Here is a 14,643-nt window from a genome sequence, read left to right on the forward strand (position 1 = left end):
AGGGGCCTTGCCCCAGCCCTCTGCAGGGTAGGGTGTCTCCAGGGCTCCACGGGGGAGGGAGGGCGGGGCTGCACCCAAGGTGTGGGGGGGGGCAGGAGCAGGCTTGGGAGGCTGGGGGGAAATCACCCCCCAGCATGAGACGGCAGCACAGAGCGGGCTGGGGCCGAGTTGTTCCAATTCCCGCTGCTGGGTGAATGCAGGGTAAGCCCAACCCCTGCTGCAGTCCCCCGGGATGTAGCTCAGGGGAAGGAGTGGAGTGGGGACAGGGCTGGGGCACAGCAGGGGTGGGAACGGGCAATGTCTCTATTTTTCTTTTATTTAATTCTCTTATTTCCTTTTCTAACCATAGAAAATCTTCCTTCTGGGACTAAGGTTTAGCTGCATCCCTTGGGGACTGTTCCAGCAACTCAAGAAAGACTTTCTATTAACTAGGGTGAATATGGCCAACCCAACATTCCATAACAGATAAAAAGTATCTTTTCCCCAATTTTTATCCCATTTTCACATCCCATTCCCTTAACTTGCTATCAGTCTCTGACATACTCTAAGGGTATGTCTATACTACTAGCCGGATCGGCGGGCAGCGATTGATCCAGCGGGGATTGATTTATTGCATCTAGTCTAGACATGATAAATTGACCCCCGAGTGCTCTCCCGTCGACTCCTGTACTCCACCGTCATGAGAGGTGCAGGCAGAGTCAACGGGGGAGCGACAGTAGTCGACTCACTGCAGTAAAGACACCGTGGTGAGTAGATCTAAGTACATGGACTTCAGCTACGTTATTCACATAGCTGAAGTTGCATAATTCAGATCGATTCCCCCCCACACACAGTGTAGACCAGGCCTAAGATAATAAGTGGCTGAACTTGGGGTCTGGGGAAGGTTTAACATGATCCTGGATGCATAGGCTCCGACTCCTTGGGAGTTGGGGCGGGAACTTTGGGGAGGGGGTGGAATGGGGATGGGGCAGAGGTTGGAACAGGTGGGGCAGGGGTGGGGCCTCAGGGAATGGGTGGAGTGGGGGCGGGGTGGGGACAAGCGGTGGGTCGAGCACGCACCGGGCAGAGGGGAAGTCGGCGCCTATGCTAAGATGTATAAACAAAGTAGTATCAAGGAGGATTAGGGAGATATTGCTACTGTATATGCCAATGGTGAGATCATTACTGGGATATTGTGTCCATAGTTTAAAGAAAAGGGTGTTTGGAAAATTGGAGAGGTTTCAGAGAAGATCTGCAAGAATGATTCAAGGTTTGAAAAAACCTGCTTTATACTGAGAGACTTGGAGCTCAATGCATTTACTTAACAAAGAGAAGGTTGACCAGGCCTGTAACTACTAAGGAGGAAAATAACAGATAGTAGAGACCTCTTGAGTCTAGCAAACAAATGTAGAACAAGATCCAATGTCTGGAAATTGAAGTTAAATTTATTTTTAATTGAAAATAAAATTCAGCTTTTACAGTCAGGGTAACTGACCTGGAACAGCTTCCGAAGTGAATTGGTAAATTCATCATTATTTGGGGTCTTTAAATTGCAATTGGATTTCCTTCTAAAATATCTGCTCTTCTTAGTTCAACCACAAATTACTTGGTTTGATAATGAGCTGCTTCTGACCAATTATGGATGAATAATTTCCTCTGTAGCAGGAATTATTGGACGGAATTCTCTGGCCAGGTGTTATGCTGAAAGCCAGACTAGTAGATGATTATTGTGGTTGCTGCTGGCCTTCAAACCTAATAATTTGTTAGGAAGAAACTTCTGTTGTTCCACAATTGTCCTTGAACCTTCTTATGGAGTATCTGGTATTGGCCACTCTCGGAGACAGAATAGTAGACTAAATGGTCCTCTCTGCTCTGGTCAAGAGTGGCAGTTCTTATGTTCCTAGCAGTAATTGTATCATAAGTTGTCATGTGACATGAAAAGTCAGAAACCTGTCAGTTCCACTTAGAAGTTGTGAAGTGAACATGAGGTTCTGAGACTTAAAAAAAATACAATACAGAATATTTTTAACATGCCATTTTTTAAAATTAAGGAAAGTTTTTAAACATTAATTACAGCAGGTTCTCAACATGTTTTTATTTCATGTTAAAGGCTTCCTTTAGGCCCTCCAGTGCCCGTGTTTCAGTTATTTTCCCCCAGTTTCTTGGGAGATCTGCTGGCTTAGCATTATAACTTTTAGCGAACTGGTGATTGAACTTCTGAAAAACAAACTTCCAGTAATCAGAAGCCTCAAAGCTGGGATCTGGCTGAATGCGCCAGTCTGGGTAGTAGACCTGATAATCTTTGTAGGGAAGAAATTTCTCTTTTGTGCCTAATTTTCGGAATGAGTTCTCAGAAACCACTTCAGATGAGCATATATCATAGATGAGTTTTTGTGTATAAAGATCCCTGAAATTGCATAATCCTTGTGGCCAATGCACAGATGCAAAGTGCTCCTTGTGGGCACTGCCTCCCGCTTCACAGGGGACTTTACAGAATGGACACTGCTTCCCACAGCCAAACACTCGCTTAAAGATTACATCCTGGGGTTTTAATGACAGATTGGAGATTTTGGTGTGAATATCCAAACCACCAAATTGGGATAAAATTTCGTGTTCCAGACCTAGAAGAAAGGTTTGAATATTAGCACAAAACTGGCCTGTTTTTGCTGTGTTTTTAAACTGTGTCCCAAGTAAGTTGTCCTTGGAAATGACTAGGTCCTGCTGCAGCGCTTCACAAAAGTTGTTTAAAAATGCTAAGACTGTGGTGTTTTTTTCATTTTTGGAGCTTTCCAGAACTTCCCTCACTTTCTTTATTATTGTAGATAGAATCTTTTTCTCCAACTCTCCCAAACGCTTAGTCTCCCTGTAATGATCCATCATACGTCTCTGAATCCAGGTTTTGACAAATTCTTCATAGTTTTTAATATATTTCATATAGTTATCAAAGTTCATCTCCTCCAGAAGCTTTTTCTGTACAGTGAACTGGAAAAAGGTCCGGCTGCCATATTCAACGGACTCTGCCTTGTTGAGAATGTCATCTACTATCTCTATTCCTAGTCTTTTGTTGATATAAACCACCAAGGCGGGTTTGAGACATTGATCACAGAAATCCCTGGCCCTTGTTTGGTTCTCATCTTTTTCCAAATACAGGTCAGTAAATGTGGAGAAATACTGAGGTTTCAGCTTCTCTAGACGACACTGAGGATCATTTTGTTTGATAAAATCTTCATGCATCTTTTGAAATCTCCAAGCTGCCTCCCCCAAAATATGAATTTTCAGGTCAACTTCAAAGCAAGCAGTAGTGCCAAGTTTTTTAACATCCTCCTGTTGGAGCCTCTTGTTGATTATGTTCAGCAATTCTCTGCAGTAGATTTCATCATAGTCCACTTTGGAATTTACCTTTTCTTCAGTGTATCTTTTACCCTCATCTATTAAAGATTTAGCAAGTTCTTCTGTGTGAACATCTGTTTCACATTCCCCTATGTACGGTTGTTTCATAGTATTGATCCATGCTGAATCTAGGTACTCCTTTTTCATTCTGAAATTGTTAATTCCATAATACAACAAACTACCTGATTCCTGTAGCGTCTGCCTGATGGCACTCCCTCGATTTGCCAGGTCCTTTCTCAACTGGGACTCCATCTCTCGATAAATTTCACGTTTCTGTAAACTGCTGAACTCCAACTCTGACAGTGTTTCTCTCCACATGTTTTCAAATTCTAATTTCAGTTCCTCATGCTCTAGTTTATGTTTTTTGTTCCTACATTCATCCAAGACCCTGTCAACTTTCCCTTCAATTATCTGCATGTATGAGGTCTGGATGTTTTCTGTCTTGACCTGGCCTTTTCGAATTCGAATTGCTTCCTCGCACTTGTTCTCAGAGTAGCTCTCAAGTTCATTTTTGAGGCATTTTGCACTCCTGATAAAATCTTCTCTGTACTTTTCTATGAGGTGCAGATTCGAAACTTCACTTTCAAAATAATCTTGTAAATTATCCAAAACTTTTTGTTTCTCGTGCTGCAGTTTTTCCTGTGCCTCATTTTTCAACATGGATAAGGCACCAGCCTGTAGTTTCTCTAATGTCTGATTCTGAATGACAGTTTCCTTTTCAGATACCCAGAGATGTATCTCTTTGCGGAAATGCCAGTCCCACTCAGAATACTTCATAGACAGCTGGTTATAGGCTTCAGCTACAAGGCTGTTTCTGAAACTGAAGATGAAGTTCTCGTGTTTTACAGCATTCCACAGGCTCTCCACCCATTTGACAAACTGGGGAATATCCTTAGGGGCTCTATTATGCGACCGTTGCTTTATCAAATCAATCAGGTATTTCTTTAGCTCACACACACTCTCACTGTATCCCATGTTCACTGGAGCCATGGGAGGGACTCCGTGCCACAGCCCAGGGATGTACCAATTGTGTTTCTCTACATCATAGTCCATAATACATGAAAAATTCACTTTTTTACATTTTTCCATCCTAGCTGCAGCTTTGGTCATTTCATTCAGCTGCTCCAGGAGGTGTTTCCTGTCCCTCATGTTTTGGTCATGCGCAGACACATCACTGACATTCTGATGCACAAATTGGCAGTTGGGTTTTTGCCCTATTTCCTCCATTCTGAGAAAGGCATGGACCACAATTTGCAGAACATCCTTCATTTCTGTGGCGTTCTCCATGGCCATGTTAACAATAGTTATGTCACTTAACCCAATCACCAGGGTGGCCAGCTCATTGTCATGTTGATAACTATCCTCCAGCTTGGCCAGTTCTTGGGCTTTCAAACCTTCTGTGTCTATCACCAGGATGAAATCACAGCCCAGCTCCTGCTGAAAGTTCTCTGCCACTTTAATGAGTGTCATGAAGGCTCCTCGCGTACATCGGCCACTGCTCACTGCAAACTGCAGGCCGAACATGGTGTTGAGGAGGGTGGATTTCCCAGTGCTCTGCACTCCCAGCACTGTTAGAACCAACATTCTGGACCTTCCCCCCAGCTTGGCATGGAGCTGAGTCAGAACATCTGTCGCCCACTGCAGTGGGATGTTGGATGAATTTCCATCTAGCAGTTCCATAGGAAACCCTTCCAGCATCAGGTCAGCTGCTATGCCTGGGAGATGGGTGAATTGTCTTTCGCACTCTGCCTTGTCTCCTTCTTTAACCATTGAGCATTCAGCTTCATAAAACTGCCCCAGCTCACGCATGAAATGCTCAACCCCTAAGGAAGTGGTAGATATTAATTTATCCAGCATGGCTAGTGCTTGTGGGTCATCTCCTTCCATTTTACTTTTCCCTTTATATTGATCCCATAGTTTAAAAAGATTATCTCGAGCAATGGGATCCAGGCTAAACTTCATCCATTTCAGAAAGTAATGTTTCTCCACTGAAGGCAATTGTTCTATTCCATTAACAAATTTAATCAATCCATCAGTAAGGCCACATTGATTCTGCTGTCTACGTAATTCCAACTGTTGCTCTCTCAGTTGACATTTATAGTCTTCGGTGGCCGTCTCCCCTTGCCTTCTCATTCTGCACAGTTCTTTTTCCACTTTAGCCAATTCTTCCCAGAGATCCCCCTGCAGCCTCAGCATTTCCCTCTTGTACTTTGCCACATCTTTTATTTCCACAGTGATTTCTCTAGCCCGCTCGCTTGCACTCTGACATTCCTTTCGGTCCTCATCTACCTGGATTCCTAGTTCACGTGCGGTCACAGCCATGGCTTTCAAATTCATTCTCTTGGGAGGTGAACTCATTATGCTTTTTATGGCAGATTTCAGTTCTTGCACAAATCCTGCATTATTTGTGGTGCTGTCTTTCTTCAGTAGTTGTGATTTTCCCAGATTCAGCACTGGAGCCAATTTATTAAGGAATTCCAATGTTTCCTTGGGATTTCCATTCTTGCAATTGAGGATGAAGTAGTATTTAGTGGCTGATCCCTGCAGAGATGATAACAGCGCATATTGCCTCTCACTGATGCTCTCAGAAACTATGAACACTGCTGAGGAGATCTCTGTTAAAAAGCTGAACTGCAGCCAGTGGGACTCAATGTCACCATGCAGGTTTGTAACCGCAACGGGCTCTGGGAAAAGATCTGAATTCTCCCTCCCACCAGGGAAATACCAGGAAATCTCGACCAGCCCATCTGCGATTTCCCGAGGGACATTCCCAGACTCCATGTCATGATGGATGAAGAAATCGTGGTGCTGCTGGGAGGGGCTGAGAACATCATTGAGGAGTTTGGACTTGGAGAAGCTGCAGCTCCCCAACCGCACAAAGGAAATGGTTGGCATTGCTGTGAGCACCAGGCTCTCCTCCCTGAATCCCCTGCTCTCTGCTAGGGAGTGCGGCCTCCACTTCCTCACAATGTCCCTCATGGCCCACAGCATTAGGGTGCACCTGGGGGTGTTGATGGCAGGTAGCAGCAGAGGGAGGGCAAACTGGCACATGGACATTTTGGACAGGATCTCCTGCTGTAGGAAACTGTCGGAACAAAGCAGAACGGCACAGAGAATATCAAGGGGGTGCACAGACTCTCTGATGTCAGTGTCACTAAAACTAAAAACATCTCCACCTGCAATCTGTGCCTCCTCACTGCCGCCTTCATCATCACATGCTCTATGTCCAAGGCTGGTGTTTCTGGCTGTCCCATTCAGAGCCATGACTTTCCTCAGGAAATGCCACGGTAAATCCTCTAACATCTGAGGAGTCCAGTTTTCTTTACTTTCTGAGCCAATTTCCAGGACATCCCGCAGCCCGAGCTTCGTGCTTTGGTATTCCTGCAGGTTTAGCTTAGAAAGGAGTCCTTGCAAAGCTTTATTTTTCTCTGTAAAACAAAATGAAAATAGGATTCTCATGACTTTCAGAAGTTAGATATTCCCAGACAGATGGAATTAATGATGTAAAATCTTCATAATTTAAAAGAAAAATTCCATTGGTGGCTAGTAATTAGGGGTTAATGGAGTTACAGCTAATAAACTAATCCCCCTCTTCTATTTCTTTAACTAACCTTTACTGCAGGGGATCTCAACCTTTTTGTTTCTGAGCTCCCCTGGTCCGCCCAACATGCTATTAAAACACCACAGCCCACCTGTGCTACAATAACTGGTTTTCTGCATATAAAAGCTGGGGGTGGCATTAGGGGGTAGCAAGCAGGGTAGTTGCCTGGGGCCCCACACCCCGGGGGACCCCCACAAAGTTACATTGCTCAGGCTCCAGTTTCAGCCCTGGGTGGCCGGGCTCAGGGAACTGGGCTTTGGCCCTGGGTGGCAGGGCTTCAACTTTCTGCCCTGGACCCCAGCGAGTCTAGTGCTGGCCCTGCTGGGAGGCCCCCCCTGAAACCTGCTCAAGGCCCCCTAGGGACCCCCGGACCCCCGGTTGAGAACCACTGCTTTACAGCATATACTTTTCTTTACCCCCTTCTCTCCAGCAGCCATATGAGGGAACGGTGGGGGGTGGGAAAGGAGAGGAAGGAGAGTCTGGCAGTGCTCCCACCCTCTTTATAGCAGTACCTTAGAGCGCAGTCTCTGGAGGGAGGTGCTGGTGGGGCTGGTTGCTCTCAGCCCTTAAGGGTACATGTAGACTGGAGTTCGAGGTGTAATTTCAAGCTTGAGTAGACATAGCCATGCTAGCTTTGTTCAATCCAGTGTGATAAAAATACAAGTATAGCCACAGTGGCAGGGGTCGTGGGATGTCTGAGTACAATCCCATCTGAGATCCTAGGTAGGTACTCAGGCAGCTAGCCCACACCACCGCAGCTAGCGTCTACCTTTAGTGTGCTCGCTTGATCAAAGCTAACGTGGGTATATCTACCCAAGCTGGACATTACACTTTGAGCTCCAGTGTAGTCAGGCCCTAAAAGAGCTCCTCTCTCCATTGAAAGTATAGAGTGGTACTGAGGTCAGAACATGAATACGGGATGCCTTTTCAATCCTCTTGGCACAGAATCAGAGTAATCCTAGAATGGGAGTTGCAAAGCAGCATGAGGGGCCCAAATTGGAGGAAGACAAGGTACAGTGAATGAGGAATTGTCTAAGGTGTCACTCTCCTGGTAGGGACCTGTGACCAGGAAGCAGTAGGCCCATGACAGTGAAGTGAGTGAGCAGTGAAAAGAGTGGCCGGGAGGCCTGTGACAGGGAGGTGGGGAGCAGGGCACCAGGATTTCTCAGCTCTTTATTTTTCCCAGGTGGGAGTAGGGTGTGAGAAAGCAGAGTGGTGACTGTCTGCTCATTGTCACTAGGAGCAGAGGAACAATGATAGGAGTTGCAGCATTAGGAGCTACTCAGAGGAGAGGAATGTATTTATTGAAGGAGAGGGAAAGCCCCAAATTGATTAGTTGGTTAGTTGATTTTATTGGGACATCAATCCAATCAGGAAGTGAATGTGGGGGCAGGGGTGCAAGGAGAAGGGGTAAAATTGTAGAGAGGTTCTCACATTGTTAACTGGGTTTTCTCTCAAGGCAGATGGGTGACCTGAGAGGCCAGAAATTAACTTGATTTTTTATCTGTTTTTTTTTTTTAGCGAAGGTGTCACATGGCATTGTATTTTATTGTTGGATTCTGTTTTTTAGTTTGCTGGTCTTTGCACTCACTGTTACTCCTTGGTAGGTCTGAAACTTCAGAGTCAGGTTAAGATGCAATTAGTCAGAGGAGTGTCAGTGGAGAGCCTCAGCTCTGTAAATATGCAGGAGATTTGTGGTCTGCCATGGCAGAGAGTCCTTAACTGTATGGAGTTGGAATGGCCATCAGAGATAGACAGTGGGGGGCTAAGTCATAGAATCACAGAAGATATGGGTTGGAGGAGACCTCAGGAGGTCATTTAGTCCAACCTCCTGCTCAAAGCAGGACCAACCCCAATAGATGTATATATGTGTGTGGTATGGTAATTCACTGTTTAATGTGTGTTATCCACAAAGGGACCTAGGCATTGCAACACTCAGCATTGCAATACATACTTTTTAGGTGCCCTGCCGCCCACTGGACTCCTCAGCCCTGAGCTAGGATCCCAGGCTCCCTTTATAATGCATGGGGAGCGTAGACACCTAGAAACGGGATTCACAGAACCAGCATGCTGAGCAGGGAGCCAAAATGAAATGCTGTTGAAAAGGGTGGGGCCTAAACCCTGCCCCTCAAAGGTAATTAGACACTTAACTCTGGGCCAGAGAGAGACGCCTGTATCTGCTCAGGTGTCTCAGCTGTAAACCCCTGGGCTCAGGCAGCCCAAAGCCAGGGACTGTCAGCCTGCCGCCCGGAGTGGAGTGGACAGAGTTCCTGCTTGCCCCTCAGCTCCTCTGCAGCAGAGGAAGGGTGGGGGGCTAGGACCAGGGAGAAGGTAGCTACTCACTCTATGTGGGTAGCGGTGTGGGGGGGATCCTGTTTACCCCCTCCCCAGCTCTGCTGTGCTCACAATTTACCCCTGGCCCTCCCTTGCTCCAGGGACCAACCCTAACTCCCACCCCCTGTGCTTTTGCCCCCGGCCCCTGCCTTGTTCCAGCTGGGGACAAATCCTCCCCCCCATGCCCTGCTGTGCCCTTGCCCCTCACCCAGATGCGGATTTACCATAGAACACAGGATGCCCTGGGACGGGACCCCTCAATGACAGAGGGCCCAGGGCTGGGCAGCTGCAGGGGCAGAAGCTTGGTCCTGCCGGCTCCTGGGGCTCCTGCTGCAGGCTTCGCCCACCCCCAGTGGCAGCTGAGCTCCCCCTTCCCAGAGCACGCCATGTCCCCGCTCCTCCCCCACCCTCCCAGCACTTTTCCCGCCGCCAAACAGCTGTTTGCTGGCACTCAGGACACTCCAAGAGGGAGGGGGAGGAGCGGGGCTGCAGCATACTTGGGGGGTGGGGACTTGGGGAAGGGGTGGGATGGGGTCAGGGCAGAGGTGGAGCAGGGGTGGAGAAGGACCCTTGGGAAAGGGGTGGAAAGGGGCCCCCGCACTCCCCCTACATATACCCCCCCAGCCCCACAACGCGAGCCCCGACTTATGCACCTCCTTCACACACACCCAGCCCCCTGCCCTCCCTGACACCTGCACCCCCTCACACACACCCAGCCCTGATTCCTGCTCCCCGCCCCACATTCCCACCTCCACCCTGAGCACCAAACAGGAGCTGCCCCACGTAAGCGCTCCACACCCCAACCCCCTGCCCCAGCTCTGAGCCCCCTCCCACATCCTAACTCCTGGCCAGACCCCGCACCCCAACGTTTTTTTACATTTTTTTAATAAGCGCTCTTATCCAAAGCACTTTACAATAGTTACCTAACTTTACAAAGAGTATCTGGAAAGATCATTAAGTGATCTGCTAAGACCCTCTGCAATTTTCAAGTGGTCTGTGGAAAAATAAGTTAGACTACATAACCAATCAAGGTACCTCACTTTATTTTCATTTTCTTCCTATTTCTTATAGGAGGACAATGAAGAACAAAAGAATGAACAACGGGGGCGGGGGGGGGGGGAGATAAGCGAGAATGTTCTTTTTCTTGGCTGGGTCCCAAGGGGGGCTGAGCACAGGGCCCCACTAACTCTAAATCCACCACTGTCCTGCCATATGAAAAAGCTATATAAGATGGGGAGTGACATCATAAGGGTTCTTCACGCCTCACCCAAAAAGAGTCCTGGAAACACCCAAGGAACAAAGACTGACCTGGGGGAAGTGCAGGACCCAGGCTAAAGGGTTTTCTAGCCTGTGAAGGAAAAACCTGAGGGTTCCAAGATATAACGCAAATGCAGCTTGCCCCTTAAGAATCTGCGGCCTGCTTATATCATTTAGTTTGTGTGTTTAGTTTATTTGCTAGGTAATCTGCTTTGAACTGTTTGCTATCCCTTATAGTCACTTAAAATCTATCTTTTGTGGTTAATAAACTTGTTTTTGCTTTATCTAAACCAGTGAGTTGGAGTGAAGTGTATGGGAATCTTAGCTCATCAGGGGCAAAAGGCTTTTGCGTATTCCTCTCCACATTGAGGGAAGAGGTGAATTTTATGAGCTTACGCTGTACAGTTCCCTTTGCAGAGCAAGACAGTAAAATTTGGGTTTATACTCCAGAGGGGGTGCATGCCTGAGGAGTTGGGAGTTGCCTTAACTGTAGCTTTCCTATACAAGGGCTGGTCAGAGAGCCTGAATGTAACTACACCTGGATGTGTCCCTACCTGTATGTATGCTGGGGAAAGTGCAGGCTGGAGGGCTTTGCAGCTGGTCCCAGGAATATAGTGTGAGAGGAAGCCCAGTGTGGTGGGTCAGGGGGGCTCAGTGGTACCCCAGTTCCAGGTGGCACCCTGGGAGGGGGAAGCTGTCACAATGGGTTGGGCCTGCCCTCAAAGGGCCAGCATTATCTGGTACACAATTGTAGTAACATGTTAAGGAGGAGATAGTACCTTCAGCACTTCCTTTTTCTGAGAACATAGTGCCTCCTAAATTCTCGGGTTCATTCTCCATACTTGAAGATCCTAGAAAGGAAACCACATTTAAAACCTTCTCAGACCCTTAAAGACTTTTTTGATGTTCCTGTATTCTTAATAGTTATATACTCTCCTTTCAAAATGATGAAGATGTCCCAAGAAGCTTTTTCTACAGTAAAAATAAAGCCAATGAAAATTCGAACACTGTGCAGGAAATGCTAACCACGGGGAACAGGAAGTCAAAATGTGGTTTGTTGTTATGTATTGTCGATTGAACGTTCTAATTCTGTAGAGAGGTTCCCGAATTATTCATTGGGTTTTCTTTCAAGAAAGATAGGTGACCTGCGAGGCCAGAAATTAACTTGATTTCTACCTTTTTCTTTTGTGAAGGTGTCACAAAGTATTACATTTTAATTGTGGATTTTGATTTTTTAATTTTGGTCTTTGCACTTGTAGTTACTCTTTATTAGGCCTGGTAAGTTAAGTTAACTGCAGTTCAAAGAAAGTCTCAGATCTGTAACCATGCAAGGGATTTACATTCAGGACCAATTCAGACATAGGGTCCTTAATTGGATCTCTCTGAAGGCTGTTCCAACCATGAGCAGACTATATAAGGAGGGAGTGACTAGAGACCTGAGCACTCTGCAGCAGATATTACAGTTCTGTGTAATATCCCAGGCGAGTCTTACTCATTCCACTCTGCACTCCCTGAGCCAGTCTCACTAATCAGAGGTGGAGAGCTCCAGTCAAATGAGTCTGTAGATGGCCCAGGAAGTGCTTGTACCTGCCCTGAGAATAGCCATATGGAAAGCTCTACCAAGGGACAGACTATGGGGGAAAACAAGCTACTCATGACTTATTTCCACAGCCCATCCTCTCATCCTGCCCCTTTTCCCCATCCACTGGTGAGTGCTGCTGCTCCCTTCTCCCTCCACCATTCCCCTGGTGGCTCACCTTCTGTCCCCTCTTCCAGTTCTTCTCTGGTGTCTCCCTTAGAGTCCTGAGAAATAACTAGGAGAAACAGGATTACATTTAAGGAAAGAAAAGATTAGGCTCAATATTCAGAAAAACTTCCTGACAGTGAGACCTATGAGGCTGTGGAATCATCTTCCTAGGAGGAAGGTTGGGAGCCCCATCACCTGGGCCATAGAAAATTAGGACTGGATAAACACTTGGCAGATAGACAGTATGCAAAACTCCTAGGCTTTTGCAAGTCTCCCTGCCAGAAAAATCCCCACCTGTTCCTGGCTGTTTTGGGGCTTAGTGATGCTTTCATTTTGTTTCTCTGTTTGAAATGTTGCTAGATGCTAACCTCATCTTTGTAACAAACGAATTAGCTGCTGGTTAAATCTTCCCTTGGGCCTTGTCTCTACTAGGAAAATTAAAAACATAGATCAGCACCAATACAGGGCAACTGGTTTTAACAACAGCGAGGGATGTTTTTTCAGTTCGCAGTCTGGTAGCGGGCGGTGTGTTGTGAGAGAAGCAGAGCCTTTGATGAAAGCTGAGCCCTGATTAGGGGGTGAGGCAGCCCCGATTAGGGAGCCTAGCAAGGCAGCCATGCAACCAGCCAGTGGCACACGAGCAGCAACACAGAAGCCAGAAAACAGAGCTGACAACAGGGAAGTTTGAGCGGTAGTTTGCGGGAAGGTGTGTGTGGCTCTTTGTGTGTGTTGTTGTTTTGACAGGTGCTTACAGAAGCAGCCATGATAGTGAGACAATGAAGAGGAGGGATGTGGAAGCTGCGGGATGTATATCATTCTGAAGAGGGTACCTGAAAGCTGCTGCTTTTTTATGCCTGCTAGATTTGATGGCAGAGCTGATCCGAGGTTTGGAGATGCTGTTAGAAGCCGTGGTTGAGTTGAAAATGGAATAGTTCTGTAATAACGACTGGAAATTAGCTCTAGCAGTGCACTGGGGTTCATGAAAACTGGGTGTTAGTCCCCATGGGGTTGAGACAGGGCCAACTCCAATAATGCTGCCAAAACTGAACTGCAGCTCTGGCTCATTCACACCTTCCCGGCTCACTGTTTCCAAGCTGCTGCGGCTCTGTCCCTCCTTTTACCCATCTTTATAGCCGTGTTTTGCTAGTTAGAGACCAGCATGTCCTGAGGGGAGTGGGGACCACGCTGCTGAGACAGCTGTTCCTTTACTAAGCGGGAATGGGGAGATCTGCATGCAGAGGGTCCCTCCCTTGAGCAATCCACCTCACCTCTGTCTCTGTACATTTCAGTTATGAATGATGGAATTTCCCCACCCCCCCATTAAGCCCCACCCCCATTTTTTAGGATTGCGGACATTGTATTAAAATCAAAGGGAATGTGAAAAATCAAAGGCTCCTGCGAAAGTTAATGCTGCTTCAGGCTGTGTTCATTTTGGGGGTGGACTCACTGCTGGTTGTCAAGGGTGGGGGAGCTGCAATTCCCAACCCCACCTCCTTGGGGTTCAGAGATTATATTGCAAAGGTGGCTCACCCCATAATGTCCCCATAATGGAAATGGAAGCGTATGTCACAGAGTCTCTTCTGCACCCAGATCCCGGAGGAGCATTCCCACACCACCACCAAGCCCCTCCTGAGAATTCAGGATTTGGCCCACAGATTTGTATTTTAAGTTTTCCAATCTTTTTAAATAGCTAATAGTATAGTACTTACTCTTTTTTGTTGGAAGCTAAACTGATCACAGCTCTTAAAGAGGTGTCTGTTCAGCTGGGTTTGCCTTGTGCCGTAAAAATAAAGAGTCAATAGGAATCTGAAAGTAAAACTATTTCAGGGAGGTTGGGTCACAGCCTTTCCTTTGCAATTATCAGAAACCACACAGCTGCAGAGTGTCAGCAAACAAAACCCACCTCCTAACTGGAACTTGGGCTGATGCCCAGCACCATGGGTGTGCCCGGCTTAGGGTGCAAATTATTTGAGCTCAGTTTCATGGCACAGCCCGAGTCCAGTGCAGTGTCAGGCTGTCTTTCATCTCAAAGCAGGCAGGCTTCTAGCATTTGTGTACAAGCACTTGAAAAACTTATCTGTAATAGAGCCCGGACTGTGGCCTTGCAGGGAACAAAACTGATTACATTTTCTGATGGCCTTCTTTGCCTCCCTCGAGAGCCACAGATCTTGAGTTCAAAGGGAGCCCACCAGAGATCCCAACCCCAGAGCAGACACATCCTACATCAGCATCATTTCAGGTTGATGGTGGATGAAGGGAACGCCCTCACAAACACTGAGTGAGTTCGCCACCAATCCGATGAAGTCACAGTGCTCAGATGTGTTAAAGGAGGATA

General features: G+C 46.9%; 1 protein-coding gene across 3 annotated transcripts; it reads right to left on the bottom strand.

Moving 5' to 3' along the window:
• Window positions 1-1,406: 1,406 nt before the first annotated feature.
• On the bottom strand, window positions 1,407-14,131 carry LOC101936084 (up-regulator of cell proliferation-like). 3 transcript variants are annotated; one of them, XM_065591252.1, is made up of 5 exons: window positions 14,018-14,131; window positions 13,139-13,242; window positions 12,319-12,375; window positions 11,341-11,412; window positions 1,407-6,797 (listed from the first exon to the last, which is right to left on the bottom strand). In XM_065591252.1, exons 4-5 carry the CDS (start codon window positions 11,399-11,401, stop codon window positions 2,074-2,076), a joined length of 4,785 nt encoding a protein of 1,594 aa, XP_065447324.1. In that variant the 5' UTR covers window positions 11,402-11,412; window positions 12,319-12,375; window positions 13,139-13,242; window positions 14,018-14,131; the 3' UTR covers window positions 1,407-2,073. The 3 variants fall into 3 exon arrangements, with proteins under 3 accessions (XP_065447324.1, XP_065447325.1, XP_065447323.1); XM_065591253.1 differs by lacking the exon at window positions 13,139-13,242 and having other exon boundaries at window positions 14,018-14,121; XM_065591251.1 differs by lacking the exon at window positions 14,018-14,131 and having other exon boundaries at window positions 13,139-13,421.
• Window positions 14,132-14,643: the final 512 nt, after the last annotated feature.

The sequence above is a fragment of the Chrysemys picta genome, chromosome 4, assembly GCF_011386835.1.
Source record: "Chrysemys picta bellii isolate R12L10 chromosome 4, ASM1138683v2, whole genome shotgun sequence".
Lineage (NCBI taxonomy): Eukaryota > Metazoa > Chordata > Testudines > Emydidae > Chrysemys > Chrysemys picta.

What these genes read in the sequence shown, in the direction of transcription:
- LOC101936084 (XM_065591251.1), bottom strand. Translation starts at nt 13,289, where the DNA reads ATGAACCCCAGTGCACTGCTAGAGCTAATTTCCAGTCGTTATTACAGA. An exon ending in AAAAAAGCAGCAGCTTTCAG is followed by an intron (nt 12,376 to 13,138) that starts GTACCCTCTTCA and finishes TGTTTCTCCTAG; the next exon opens with TTATTTCTCAGGACTCTAAG. An exon ending in ACTGGAAGAGGGGACAGAAG is followed by an intron (nt 11,413 to 12,318) that starts GTGAGCCACCAG and finishes TTTCCTTTCTAG; the next exon opens with GATCTTCAAGTATGGAGAAT.